This window comes from Pelodiscus sinensis, chromosome 15, assembly GCF_052426305.1.
Source record: "Pelodiscus sinensis isolate ZL-2025 chromosome 15, ASM5242630v1, whole genome shotgun sequence".
Taxonomy (NCBI): domain Eukaryota; kingdom Metazoa; phylum Chordata; order Testudines; family Trionychidae; genus Pelodiscus; species Pelodiscus sinensis.
In genome coordinates, this window is record NC_143066.1 from 31,146,723 (window position 1) to 31,160,694 (window position 13,972).

Sequence of the window (13,972 nt, forward strand, 5' to 3'; positions counted from 1 at the left end):
TGAGAAATAAATAAAACGGCAAACGCCTCACAGACATGGCCCCCACCTGAGATGCAGAAAGACTTCCCCCACATTCCCCTTGTTCACCAGAGCTGAGGGGAGGGGGAAATAGATTTGTGCCCCCCCAGGCTCTGGGGTGGGACCAAAAATGAGGGGTTCATTGTGTGGGAGGCAGCGGTCAGGAAGTAGGCTTGAGGTGTGGGAGGGAGGGTGCAGGAGTGGGTTGGGGGTTGGTGGGTTTGGAAGGAAGCAGGAGCAGCTGGGGGGGAGGTCTGTATATGGGGGTTGCAGGAGCAAGGTGGGGTTTGTGAGGTCTGGGTGGGAGGGGGGCTGCAGGATTTGGGTGAGGCAGGGGCACTCACCTGGCCCAGCTCCCCAGGGATTACAGCCAGAGCAGCAAGGGAAAAGCTTCCAGGCAGTACTTTTCTGTGCTGTTATTTCCCCAGCCAGGGGAAGGGGGAACAGCAGCACTCGGAGCCACTTCCTCCCCCTGCTAGGCAGAGCTTGTGGGTTAGATCCGGCCCTGGCTTGCTTGACTCCAGCATGCGTGTCTTGGGGCTCTCTCCTCCCCCAGCGGGGAGTTGGTATTGGTACTCCAGCCTTGCAGGGTGGTCTGCAGGGAGGCTGCAGGGCTGGAGCACTCTAGGGGAGAGTCTTGAGCCTCACAGGCCGGATCCAGGCAAGCCAGAGGCTGGATCCGGTCCCTGGGCTTTAAGGTTCCTCACCTCAGTGGCTAGAGGAAGCTATGGGCAGTGGTCTCTCGGACCCCAGGAACTCTGCTATATGTTTTTGTGCGCCACGTGCTGGTTCGTTATCTATTTACATCGACCTAGACGCAGAGCTCCCCGTAACGAATATCACCGCCGAGGGAAATAACGCCACGCCTGCAGCAGCACAGAACCCTGGGCACCCCCGACACCTCCCAGCTGAAATCGCTGGACCCACGTTCCCAAAGTGCAAGATCCCCTTGTGAGGCGAACTGCTGCTGATTTGGTTCTACTTTCTGCCATCGCCCCAGGGCCGCTCAGCAATGTTGCAGTGCAGACATGCTCAGGAATTCAGCTTTGGGCCCCGGGCGCTGAAGGATGCCCTCATCTCTACCAACCCTGCCCTCCAGGAGCTCTATGTCCGAGCCTTCTCCAGTGCAGAGAAACTTTTCCTCTCTGAAGCGTACAATCCCCAGAGGACGCTCTTCTGCACCCTGCTGATCAGGACTGCCTTTGACTGGCTCCTCAGCCACCCTGACGCCCCTGAGGACTTCGAGGCCTTTTATCAATCCACGCTGAGGAGGAAGCAGAGTGTCTGCCAGAAGCACATATACCTGCAGCCGATAGGTAACGCCGGCAAGAGCCGCAGCCCCTTTAAAGAAATGGGAGTGTGGTTTATAAGCAGTGTCAACCCTCCCTCGTCTGTCCTAAGGCTGAGCCTGTGAATGGCCAGGCCTTTTCAGACAACCTTTACCTTGTGAGAGCTGCAATCGATCAGACATTGTGGTGCTAAGGCGCAGGGGTGGGCAATCATTTTTGATGGGGGCCACTCCAAGAATTTGGAAAGTGGGCGAGGGCTGCACTTTTCCATGCTGTTAATGGAGGAGGTGCAGGGTGTGGGATGGAGGTTGGGTGCAGAAGGGAGATTGGGGAAAGGGATTGGGGTGCAGGAGGTGGTGGGTCTGGGAGGGAGTTTGGGTAAAGGCGGAGGTTCTGACCTTGGGCAGGGGACTGGGGTGCAGGGGTTTGGGTTGTGTCCTAGGGCAGGATGGGATTGTGAAGGGTTGGAGGGATAGCAGGAGGGAAAGCAGGAGTGTAAGAGGTGGGGGTGGAAAGGGCTGGAGAACCAGAGATAGCCTCTGGCTGGGAGATGCGTACCTGGGTGAGTCCCAGCCAGCAGCCCAGCAGGGCCACATGTGTCTGAGCAGTGACAGGCCAGAGGAGAAGGATGAGAGGGGTACTTTGCATGCTGCCTGTTCTTCAAACAGGCAGTGCCCAGGGGCCAGAAATCAGCTAATGGGAACTGCAAGATTATGCTGGGAGCAGGGGCACATACCAAGACTCGCCTCTCCTCCCGCTGGGCTCACAGCTGTTGGAAGATAAACAGGGTCCTGCAGCCAGCTTTTCTGAGTGGCATGCGCAGGGGTGGGGCGGGGCAGGCAGGGAACCTGCCTGAAGCTCCGCTGTGCCCACAGGCTGGATCTGGTGGCTTGGCGGGCAGTATTTTGCCTGGCTCTGTGCTATGGGCTGTCTTTGGGTGGGAGCCAATCTCCAGTTGTCAGCCATGGCTCCTTCCTGTTGCTCAGAGAGCAGCAGGTGCCTTGGGAGAGGTTTCCTCATGAATAACTTGAAATCAATACATACAAAATGGTGAACTAAGAAAGTGGTCCCATGGCTGACCTCCCTGCACAGTCTGCCTGCCCCCTAGAGACACCCTGCACCGAGCTAGTTCCTGTCATTGGCCTGCCCTTCAAGTGACTAGACAAAAATACTCCACAGGGCATCTAATCCTCTGAGCCACTTGTGCTAGTGAAATGCCCCCTAGTCTGAATGACTGGCTCCAGGGAGACCTGGCAACCTCTTGAAAGACCCTGGCAGTGCTAACCCCTTACGGTACCAGTGACTAGCCCCAGAGAAATCCCTTGGCATTTTGACCTGTCCCTGCGTACAAGTAATTGACATGGATGCTTCTGTAATTAGATCTAATTGAAGATCCTGCTGGGGTGTCTCTGCTGGATTCCCTCAAAAGCTGCCTAGAATCTTTCTTCCTGGGCCTTCGTGTCAAGTGCCTTCCCTCCGTTCCCCTCTCCTCCATCCGCTGCTGCTTTCGACAGAGCCAGGATTCAGACCGAGCGCAGCTCCATGCAGGTAAGGAGGGAGGAGAGCAGAGCCAGCAAGAGGTCCATCTGGCATGCTGGCTCATGGCAGTCTAACAGCCCACATCCGCTCCCTTAGGAAATGCCTGAGAGAGGAAGGGAGTGAAGAGGGAGAAATCCTGTTTCCATGGAAAACCTAGCTCTTTGGGGTTGGTAGCCACAGCCATAACTAACCCGGAGGGAAATTCTCATCATACTTCTTCTCTCTGTTTTTATTTTTCAGAGTTTTTAAATCTTTAAATTCAGTTTGGCAAGATAAAAGCTGCTGCTCACCTCCCCTCTGCATGTACAACATGCTTTTAGATCTCATTCTGCCTGATTAGGAGATCGTCCCGATTGGTTGCCACGTTAAAAGAATGCTGGGTGGATTCATGCACTAGCCTTTCACATTAGGAAATTTGGGTTCAAATATCAGTTAGGGTGCATCTCCACAGCAAGGCTTACTCGAAATAAACGACACAAATTGAGCTAGGTCAATTGTGTAGCTTATTTCAAAATCACTTAGTTCAAAACTGGGAACATCTACACAGCAGATATTTCAAAACAAGAGCGCTCTTCCTCCGACTTCCTTACTCCTTGTACGATGAGGGTTACAGGACTAGGAGTAAGAAGTCCTCCAGCTTGACAGTATTTTGACATTATTTCAAAATAACAGTGTAGATGCGGACTAAGTTATTTCGAATTAATGCCAGTTAGTATGAAGTAATGTTGCTGTGTAGACATACCCTTAGGTCCCTCATGGAACGGGTGGGTGGGTTGCCACGCTAGTATTGCGTGACCATTCCAACACAATGCAAAATTGCCACGCGGCTTGGTACAGCTGGCAGCACGAGCTCAGGAACGGCCCAGGGCTGGAACAGTAGGGCTGTTGCAGGTCAGGGCGGAGGGAAATTCTGTGCTCCCACCCATCCCTTTCCCCAAATGGCTTGGCACAGGAGTCACTCCCTGGCATACCAGGACTGTCTGTGTTTCAGCTTCTCCTTTGGCTTTATTCTATGCAGCAGGAGCAGCTCCAAAGAAGCCAGGTCTAATAGTGCCCAGTATAAAGGGAACGGGTGATAAAGAGGGAGGAAAGGAAATCCCCCTCCCCCTTCTCCTTGGGTACTGAGTTCAGCACCTCTGCCACCTTGTGACTTGTACTCCAAGTTCCATCCCAGTGGCAGTACATGGTGGTTTCTGCATGGCCTTCTGGGCAGACGGGGCTTTCTTTTTTTACCTTCTCTCTTCTGTTCATTCAGATGGGATCCTGACCTTCCTGAAGAACAACAAGCCCCTCGATGCCCTGTGCGTCCTGGGGCTCACACTCTTGGACCTGTACCCCTGTGAAACCTGGAGCTTCACCTTCGGCAAATCCCTGCCGGGACAAGGTGCAAGCCACGTCCTCTATTCTTCCCCAGGGGAATGAAGGAGAAAGCGCTTTATCTTAAACCACTTCATGGGGTAGGGGCCTTCTCTCCCCCTTTAATCACCACTGCAGAGGTAGGAAACAGGGTTTCCCAATGTAAAACCTGGGCGCTCAGGGCTCAAAACCACCAGGAGGCTCTTAGTCCAGGCAGGGTAGGCTGGCTAGGCACAAGTCTTCCAGGGAGCACATGCCCCCACATTCAGTGCGGCAAGGGGAGGGCTAGGTTGGATGAAGCGCAGGCAGTTTCCCATCCTGGGGCTAAGGCTAGAGGCAGATGTTAGGCTAAGAGGACCAGTCTTACTTTTATGTGCCTCTCTTCGTAGAAGTGGGTGTCTGCAGCTTTGCCAGGTTCTCTGGCAGTTTCCCCCAGCCAGACTGCACAGCCTTACATCCAGCTGCGGGGCGCGAGGAGCGGCAGGAGGTCACCGAGAAGGCCCGAGACCGGCCGTTGCCGTTCAGCGTGCTGGAGGTGGTTCAGTGTTGCAAGGTGCGGTTAGCAACACACCCAAGCCAACGTCCTGCAGCGTGGGGGTTACTCGCCAGCAGCTTCAGTAACCCACCTCTCACGGCAATTCCCTGAAAGAGGAGTGAGACCAACCTAGCAAAAGCCATTGAAATCCCTTATTTCATAGAGGGATAAGGGATCTTTCGGAAAAGGCTTTATTTTCCGCAAGATCAGCGTCTAGACTGGTGCTTTTTTCCCCGACAAAGCTCCATGTGGAAAAAAAGCGGCAGCCATTTTTATGCTAATGAAGCAGGGGAGATTTAAATCCCTGCTTCATTAGTAATTGCGATACGTCTAATTTACATCCTTTTACGAAAAAGGGAAGTAGTCTAGATGTAGCCTGTTCTGATTAGGCCTCAATTGGAGTATTGTGTCCAGTTCTGGGCATCACATTTCAAGAAAGATGTGGAGAAATAGGAGAAGATCCAGAGAAGAGCAACAGAAATGATTAAAGGCTAGAAAACATGAGCCATGAAGGAAGACTGAAAGAATTGGGCTTGTTTATCTGAGAAAAGAAAAAACAGAGGGGACAGTCTTCACTATAGCAGTTTTCAAGTATGTAAAAGGGTGTTACAACGAGGAGGGAAAAACATTGTTCTCCTTGGCCGCTGAGGATAGAACAAGAAGCAATGGGCTTAAACTGCAGCAAGGGAGGCTTAGGTTGGACATTAGGAAAAACTTCCTGTCAGGGAGGTTAAACACTGGAATAAATTGCCAAGGGAGGTTGTAGAATCTCCATCTCCGGAGATATTTAAGAGCAGGCTGGATAGATGTCTATCAGGAACCATCTATGGTGCTTGGCCCTGCTGTGAGAGCAGGGGATTGGACTTGACCTCTTAAGGTCCTTTCCAGTTGTAGTATTCTGGGATAGGCAAGCTCACACCATTTGCCTTGTGGCAAAGTGGGATTAGGAACTAAGAAATTTTTGGCTTCTGCTCTCATGCTTAAGCCAACACTAGACTGTCAGACTCTTCTCTACCCTGATTCATAGTTTGTAGTCTGCTAGTCTCTTCTCAGGCAGCCTAGCCCGGTTAATTAATATGCTTATAATCCTCATTGACATCTCCCTAGGAGAGGTCCCTTATGAGCTCTCCCCATCTGCCCATCCTGGTCTGTGGTTTTTCCTCACTGGCCTCCTTTGAGAGTAGCTGCTGCAGGGCTGGCTTTGTCTCTCCCCCCCTCTTGGCTTCCTCAGCTGGCACTTAGCGTTCCTTGCCCTGGCCTCCTGCCCTAGCTCCCTCTGGATTGGATTTGGGGCGGGGGGAGGGGAGGGGAGGAAGAAGAGGAAGCCTGACATCTTTCATATTGGTCAACTACCAAGGAAGGTGAAGATAACAGAGGCTGTTCAGAAGCTGGAAGGATGGGAATTAGGTGGGATTGGTACCAGCTAGGGATGTTAATTTATCAACTAGTTGAATAGTCGATGGAATTTCCATTGGTTATTTGATTGCTCGATAAGGGCGCTCCTGCTTTGAAATGTAGCAAGGGCCCACCCGGCTGTTGCTACATTTCACAGGTGGAAGTGCTGCACAGTATTCCACCTTTGAAATGCCACATGGAGCCTGGGGCCAGCTGGGGACTTGGAGTCCCCTGTGGTCTCCAGCTCCATGCGGTGTTTCTGCTTTGAAATGCACAAGAGCCCCAGCGGCTTCCCACAGCATCTCCTCCTCCCCCACCCCCCTATTTTGCTGCCTCTTTCTGATAGAGGCAGCAAGGGGAGTGGGAAGCAACTAGTTGACATGTTTCGACTAGTTAATTAATCGTTTACATCCATAGTGTCAGCTCAGGGTAACTAACTCCAATTATAGCAGCACGTTCTGTGGGACTGAGGGACCCAGGTTGTGTGTCTGGTAATAACTTGAGGTGGGCATCAGTAGAGACACGGGTCTTTTCCTGTTCCACTCCTGCCCTGAGTCAGACCCTCGGATACCAGTGATACAAGTCACACCTCCCCTTGAAGGAGATAGCGAGGCAAGTGGCTGCCTAGTGTTCCTATGCCTATGACTGGGGCCTTACCAAATGTATGGACCGTTTTGGTCAATTGCACTGTCATAGGATTTTAAAATTCATGATGTTGACTATTTAAAACTGGAAAGTTCACAGAGTTGTAATTACAGATCCCTGGAGCGGGGAGGAGCTACAAGGTTATAGCGGGAGACTGCGATACCACTACGCATACTTCTGCACTGCTGCTGGTGGCAGCGCTGCCTTGAGAGGTGGGCAGCTAGATGCTAGTGGCTGCTGGCCAGGAGCCCAGCTCTGAAGGCAGAGCCGAAATAAGGGCGGCAATAGCACCTCTCCCAAAAATAACTGACACCCCCTGCAACTCCCTTTTGGATCAGAACCTCCCCCTATTTGAGAGCACTGGTCTCCCCCCATGAAATGTGTATAGTAGAGGATAAGAGCACATAAAAGACCAGGTCTCACAAGAGGAGACCAGATGTGCTTTTCATGGCCATGCTTTGTTAGGGCCCTACCTATGACAGTGTGCCACCTAAAGGGTCTTCTCTCAGCTCCTTAATAAAGCATCTAAACTTGCCCAGATAGCCTGGGATTCAGGGGACTGAGTTCCCCTCTCGCCACGGAAAAAGATCATCCATCTGTGTCAGGGCTGGAGTGGAGAAGCTGGGAGAGTGTCCATGGTTGAACAGAGAAGGAGGGCGGATGCCTCTTTCTCCTCCCTGCATGAGGAAAGGTTGCGGGAGGGGAGTTTGTGGTGAAAGTTTGGTTTGTTTTGAAACAACAAAGCAACTTTTGCTTTCCTGAAAGGTTACATGTCATGAGATCTGCCACCTGATCGGCCTGGGGAGCTGCAGATGGCTACAGTGCATCATGCAGGGCGCACTGAGTTTGGATGAAGCATTGTTGCGGCCCCTGGAGCCCTGCCCAGTTTGCCTCCGGAAGCTGCAATACGTTGTGGGCTTCAAACTCATCGAGCGTTACAGGGTGAGAGATGGGCTGCTGGATGCTCTTGGGGCAAAGGGGTCAGGCAAGAGGTTCCATAGCCAGGGAGCCCAGCTGTGACACTCAGCCTCTGGCTGCCATGTTAGAGGAAAGGTCAGGCTTAGAAATACAGAGCTCTTGGTGATGGTTACAGACACCGGCCACAAGAGAGGGAGGGTGAGCATCACCTACACATTCACTAGGATGAATTCTTTGCACTTCATACACAATCTCCAAAGCTCTTTGCAAACCATATTACAGCACCCCGTTTTAGACTGTGGGAAAGGGACAGTGGCACTATCAGGACTGTGGATAGTGTATGGAACATCTTGGGTCCTAGCCCTGTGCTCAGACAGCCCTGTGAGACCATATAATTTCCCATCCCAGCAAGGACATCTATTGCTTTTGACACCATCACAACCCCTTCATGCTGGAAGGAGCATCTCCCTCTCGTATCTAAAGAGCGGGATGCTAGCCATAGGGCAGGTGTATTATATAACACACCAAAAGCAGCAAGCCTACCATTTATTCTCAGTGCCCTCCCTTTTTTGTAGCATACGCATCATCTCCAGAGACTGGACTTTTCCAGGCTTGCCTGTTTTAAACTTCTGTGCATTTTATTGTCATCCTGTGCAGAGTGTGCTGTGCTGTTCCAGGGAGTTTCCTAGGTTCTTTCCCGTCCTAGTTCTTGCTCATTCAGCCTGGAAGTGAGACACATTCACACAGAAGCACGTCACCATGCTTGGGGGGAAGAGCACACCACCTGGTGGGGCTGCTACTCACCGAATGGAAGTGAGCACTAGTTCTAGCTTCACCATCTAGGTCAGTGGTGGGCAGCCTGTGGCCCAAGGGCCACGTGTGGCCCACGAGGTATTTTATTCACATATGTGGTCACTTCATTAAAAAAAAGAAATCTTGGCATTGTAAAAGGGTCAGAAAAGGGCAACAAAAATGATTAAGGGTTTGACACAGGTGCCATCTGAAGAGAGATTAAAGAGACAGACTAAGGGGGGATATAATAGAGGTCTGTAAAATCATGACAGGTATGGAGAAAGTGAATAAATAAAAGTTATTTACTTGTTCCCATAACATAACTAGGGGGTCACTAAATGAAATTAACAGGTAGCAGGTTTAAAACAAACAAAAGGAAGCATTTCTTCATGCAGCACAGTGTCAACCTGTGGAACTCCTTGCCAGGAGACCAGAACTTTAACAGGGTTCAAAAAAAGCTAGATAAATTCATGGAGGATAAGTCCATCAATACTTATTAGTCAGCATGAGTCGGAATGGTGTCCCTAGCCTCTGTTTGTCAGATGCTGAAAATGGGTGACAGGAAAGGGATCACTTGATTCCCTGTTCTGTTCACTCCCTCTGGAGCATCTGGCATTGGTCACTATCGGCAGACAGGATACTGGGCTAGATGGACCTATGGCCATTCTTCTGTTGCCCATATGCAGGGTTGCCAAATTCCATCCGTTTCTGTCTGCAGTTTTTTCCTACCAGAATTACTAAAGTGACATGCACATAAAGCAAGGACATGTGAAAGGAGGTGTGTTGATTTCACACAACATTGTCTCAGAGCTGTGTGCTCCCGCTGCATCCAAAGCAGAGGTTCAATCAACACACCCTAGAAATCTTAGGTATGCAAGTACAGTTACAAAACTACCTTGTCCTGGGAGACAATCTTGTGGTCCACTGAGATGGAGGGTCACTTGTGTAGACCACTCACTAGCTTAGGTTGCCCATTGCTGGTCTAGATCTTGGGTCATCTGTTCTACATCCAAAACTGAGAGGTCCTCAGCCCCACCCTCTTTGGGCTGCTGTTAGCAGCAAAAGTGCTCTCTGTCTGGTATCTCTCCCAAAGAGAAATACGATCTGAATAAATGTTTCCATCAAGGGTTTCCTGCCACACCTGTTTCATTACAGTAAATTCCATAATTAGCTCAGCTTCCTCACAGCCACAGTGAAAGAAACCCTGAGGAAGAGGAACAAATTCACTCCTACCCCACAAATATCACAGCTGCCTCCAAGACTCTAAAAAAGGAACTTGAGTAGACTATTTGCAGGGCTATGTAGTGGGGTTCTAATAACGTCCATAAGGGACTAATAAATACTGCATTGATGCAGGTCCAAAGTGCCGAGGAAGACAGACTAAATAGAGAACTAGACAGCACAGGGCTCAGAGCACAGGGAGGCAAAAACCATATCAAAAAGCAAAGTTGCTTGCAAAGCCTCTTCTGAGTGGGCACACCTATCCCATACGGTGTGTTGGGAATCCGCGTCCTTTCACTTCTTCCAGTTGAGGAACCTCTCTTCACGAGCACAATAGCCCAGAGCATAAGCAAAGAATATGGCTAATGCGTGGCACCAAACTGTGCCTTTCCCCATAGCAGAGAATGCTGCTGCCTAGACTAGACCCCTGGGCACAGGTTGTAGGGAGACAGGGCAGCTGAGGGAGATGGGCAGTCTTTCTGTAAGAGGAGGACCTCTTTGCAATTGATTGATTTGAATGTATACTCAGACGTGCTCTATTTTGACATCAGTCAGGGTTTGTTTTATCTTGATAAATTCAGAGGAAAAAAAGCAGCCAGGCTGCTCCTTTGTTACACAGTTTCCATCTGTTTCCCCTACAGTGTCACAGGCTGTTCTGAGCAGTGAGCTCTTCCCTGCCGTATTTCCCTTAAGGCTCTAGTGCAGAAGAGCACGTGGATAGTGCGCGCACACACACACACACACACACACACACACTCCCCCCCCCTCTCAGCGCCTAGGCCTACAGATTCCAGCCCAAGTCTGCAGTGCAATGACACTAAAAATAGCTACCTGCATCTTCCAGCTCATGCTGGAGCCTGGGCTCTGAAACTCGGGGTGGGGATAGGTTTCAGAGCCTGAGCAGAAATGTCCATGCTGCTATTTTTAGTGCTGCAGCGCAAGCCCACGTCTGTAGACCTGGCCTCACAGACTCACTGCTGCAGGCGTTTGTTTTGCAGTGTAGCCCTGCCCTCCTGGCTTGCCTTCACTGCAGTGCGAGGTGGAGCGCACGGCTCTCGAGTCAGGCTAGCGGGACCCAGTCATGCTGCAAAACAAGCTCTGAGCAGCTCAGAGGACCCGTGTGGTCTCACTGCATTAGCACCACTCAGGATTTCACACACACACTGGATGGCCAGCTAGCTCATGTGTAAAGCACCAGCTCAGGAGGCGTGCGCAAACAGGAGCTGGGTCAGGGCAATGCTCATTTTACAGTTTGAGCTAACAACAGTGCAGACAAGTCCTAGGTTATTGCACAGCAAGCTTCAGCCACTGGGAAGAGAATTGGTTAATAAGGCCCTTGCCCTTCCTCAGGAGTGCAGAGTAGTGGCTTAAGGATGCTCAGATGTGGTCCAGGGTTTGGCTTAAAGCAGGGGATAGTCCTGTCTCTGAGCAGCTCATTCCCTCATTGGCTGGTGTGAATCAGTCCTGCTAGGTAAGACTTCACTTGGGCTCACTCTGAAAGACCTTTATTCCGTTTTACCTTCAGAATGCCACAAGTGGCAGGTAACTGCAGCTGATTATACTCTGGCAATCCCTTAAAGGGTTCATTTTCTCTCTTCCCTGCAAATTGCTTAGTTCCACTTTTCACATCTATGCACCTCTCCTGGCCCAGCTGACCCTGGCTACTGTACACTAATGGAGACAGACAGGGTGACTATATGGGAATCGGAATAGCTCTCGTCCCTTGTAAGGTTAAAAAGTGGACTTCAGGCAGTACTCAAGTGCACCCTGAGCAGGCTCTGTCCCATCTCCCTTCCCATGGCCAGGGATTTCAAAGTCTCCTGCAGATAGAGAAATGCGTGCAGAGATTGCCCCATTTGGTGAAGAAGAAGAATAGAAAAATGCTGAAGAGCACACAAACCCTTAAACATCTGGGGCTCGTCTACACTGGCCCCTTTTCCGGAAGGGGCATGTTAATTTCACCTATCGTAGTAGGGAAATCCGCGGGGGATTTAAATATCCCCGGCGGCATTTAAATAAAAATGTCCGCCGCTTTTTTCCGGCTTTTAAAAAAGCCGGAAAAGAGCGTCTACACTGGCCCCGATCCTCCGGAAAAAGCGCCCTTTTCCGGAGGCTCTTATTCCTACTTCAAAGTAGGAATTCCGGAAAAGGGGCCAGTGTAGACGTAGCCCTGGTGTAAAATGCGCTGGGCAGTCTTGAAAGATAGTAAAGGATTCCCTCTCCCCGCATTACAATGATTTTGGGGACAGCTCTTTCCTCTTCTTGACTGAACTAAACGAGCCTTAGAGCGGGCAGAATTTTGCCATGAAAATGCAGATTTGGCAACACTGAAGCAGTCTGTAACTCCATGTCAGTTTTACTTAACTGTAGGAGTAAAAAAAAATATATTCTGAAGAAAAATCAAAATGTTTCACTCACATTTTTGAACGGAAACATTTTTATTTTTGGTTCCAAGTGACATTGTTTTGAATTTCCTTGAATTTCATATGAAAATCAAAAATGTTTTAAAATGATCCAAGTCAGAAGTAAATGTTTTGATTTGTCAAATCCATATGTCTGTCAACCTGAAGTTAATTTTCCCCTTTCATTTGCCAAAATATTTAGTGTTCAGATTGCTCCCAACCACCCCACCCCCTCAATTATCGGTGACCAGAAAAATTCGTTATTCACACAGGTCTCCTAGCCATCTCTGCATGGATATGCTGGCTTCATCTATCTTTTCCCTTCAATACACTCTCCCTTCCCAGGTGGTTGTCGATGGAGTGTCAGTTCTGATTATTCTGAAGTTTCACTGATGTCTTCGGAATTTGAAGAGCCAGAATATAATCCAGAATGTAGCTGCAGCTTTCAAACAGCATCACTGCTACTCTCTCCACTCAGGCCCCCCTGCAGGCTTTGATGCATGTTCTGTTGAACATGCACATGGGTGGTCAGTGCAGAGGCGTGTGCACAGCTTGCTTTAACTGAATCCTCCACAGCAAGGCAGAAGGAAAGTCTTCCCTTTTCTTGGCTGTAGGGGGATCTCAACTGTTCAGATGCATCCCTGTACACAACTCTTGGCCAGGGCACACGGCTGCATTTCCCCACCCACTCAGCTTGGTCTCTGTGCTGTTTATCACAGGCCTGGGGAAAAAAGGCAGTTACAGAAAGGGGAAGGGAAGAGGAGGAATGGAAAGCTCTGGGAAAAGGAACCTCTGCAAATCAGTGAGGCATAGAGACTGGGCCACAGTGCAACACTGGTGCCCTCTGCTGGGACAAGCCCATCACCAGCCTCAGTAGGAACAGAAAGCACAGTGCACTCACACCATTAATACGCTATCTACCAGCCCCATGCCAGTACTTTCTAACTGCTACCACTGTCTTTGCTGAAGGAAGCTACAGCTTTGCAAAGATACCAGCTGGGGAGGAACAGAAAACAAAGATAAGATACAGCAGTGTGTCAGCTGATAGGAGGGGGAGGAGGGTGAATGCTAAGGAACAAAAGGAATCCACATGTGTACCAGCTAAACAGACAAGGAGACCACATTTTATCAATTAACAATTGCCAAGTGCTAGGATTAATTCCCAAAGGCCTAAGGAATAAGTGTGCCAGAAGCAAGCAGCTGGTTGACACAGCATGAAAATTTTCTGAGATAGAAAGTAGTATTTTAAAAGGCTATCAATTCTTTCCTAGAGCCCAGCCTTTCCTTGTGTATTTCAAATAAAGGGATGAAAAGCTGGTCTGGAGACTGAAAATGCATGCTAAATAGCAATGATTATGTTAGTGAAACAAGACTCCTTAGCTTTGCCTCAGGAGCATTTATATTCATGTAACCTCACTTCCTCTAGAGAGATGGCACCAATTTGGATTGTTGCTTCACTACCAATCACGTGGCACACAGGTCCTTGGGCAGAGCTGGGCAAAATACGGCTCGGGGGCTGGATCTGGCCCACAGACCACCCTGGCGGGACCCTCCGGCACACAGCTGCCGCTGTTTAAAGTACCGTCCCTATGTTTCTCTGCTCTGCAGGAAGGGGAGAAGCTTAGTGTGATCACCCCAGCCCAATCTTCAACTCCTACTGGCCAGAAAACACCAGCCAATAAGAACTGACCTCAGCCAATCTCTCACCTTCCAGCCAATAGGAGCTGAGAGATTGGCCTGGGAGATGGGGTAAAGTGCAAGTCTGTTTCCCCCCCCCTCCCCAGAGTTGAGAGGCACATGGAGGATGCAATCTATTTTAAAGCAGTCTGGGGCTACAGCAGGCAGGGAACCCAGCCTGTGTT

General features: G+C 50.1%; 1 protein-coding gene across 1 annotated transcript in view; it reads left to right on the forward strand.

Moving 5' to 3' along the window:
- AMZ1 (archaelysin family metallopeptidase 1) overlaps window positions 1–13,972 on the forward strand; it is a 28,639-nt gene that overhangs the window by 12,976 nt on the left and 1,691 nt on the right. The window contains exons 2-6 of the mRNA XM_075899620.2: window positions 834–1,334; window positions 2,688–2,855; window positions 4,102–4,230; window positions 4,592–4,755; window positions 7,543–7,719. Coding sequence (XP_075755735.2) covers window positions 1,031–1,334; window positions 2,688–2,855; window positions 4,102–4,230; window positions 4,592–4,755; window positions 7,543–7,719 — 942 coding nt within the window. The 5' untranslated portion in view covers window positions 834–1,030. The remainder of the gene's footprint in view (window positions 1–833; window positions 1,335–2,687; window positions 2,856–4,101; window positions 4,231–4,591; window positions 4,756–7,542; window positions 7,720–13,972) is intronic.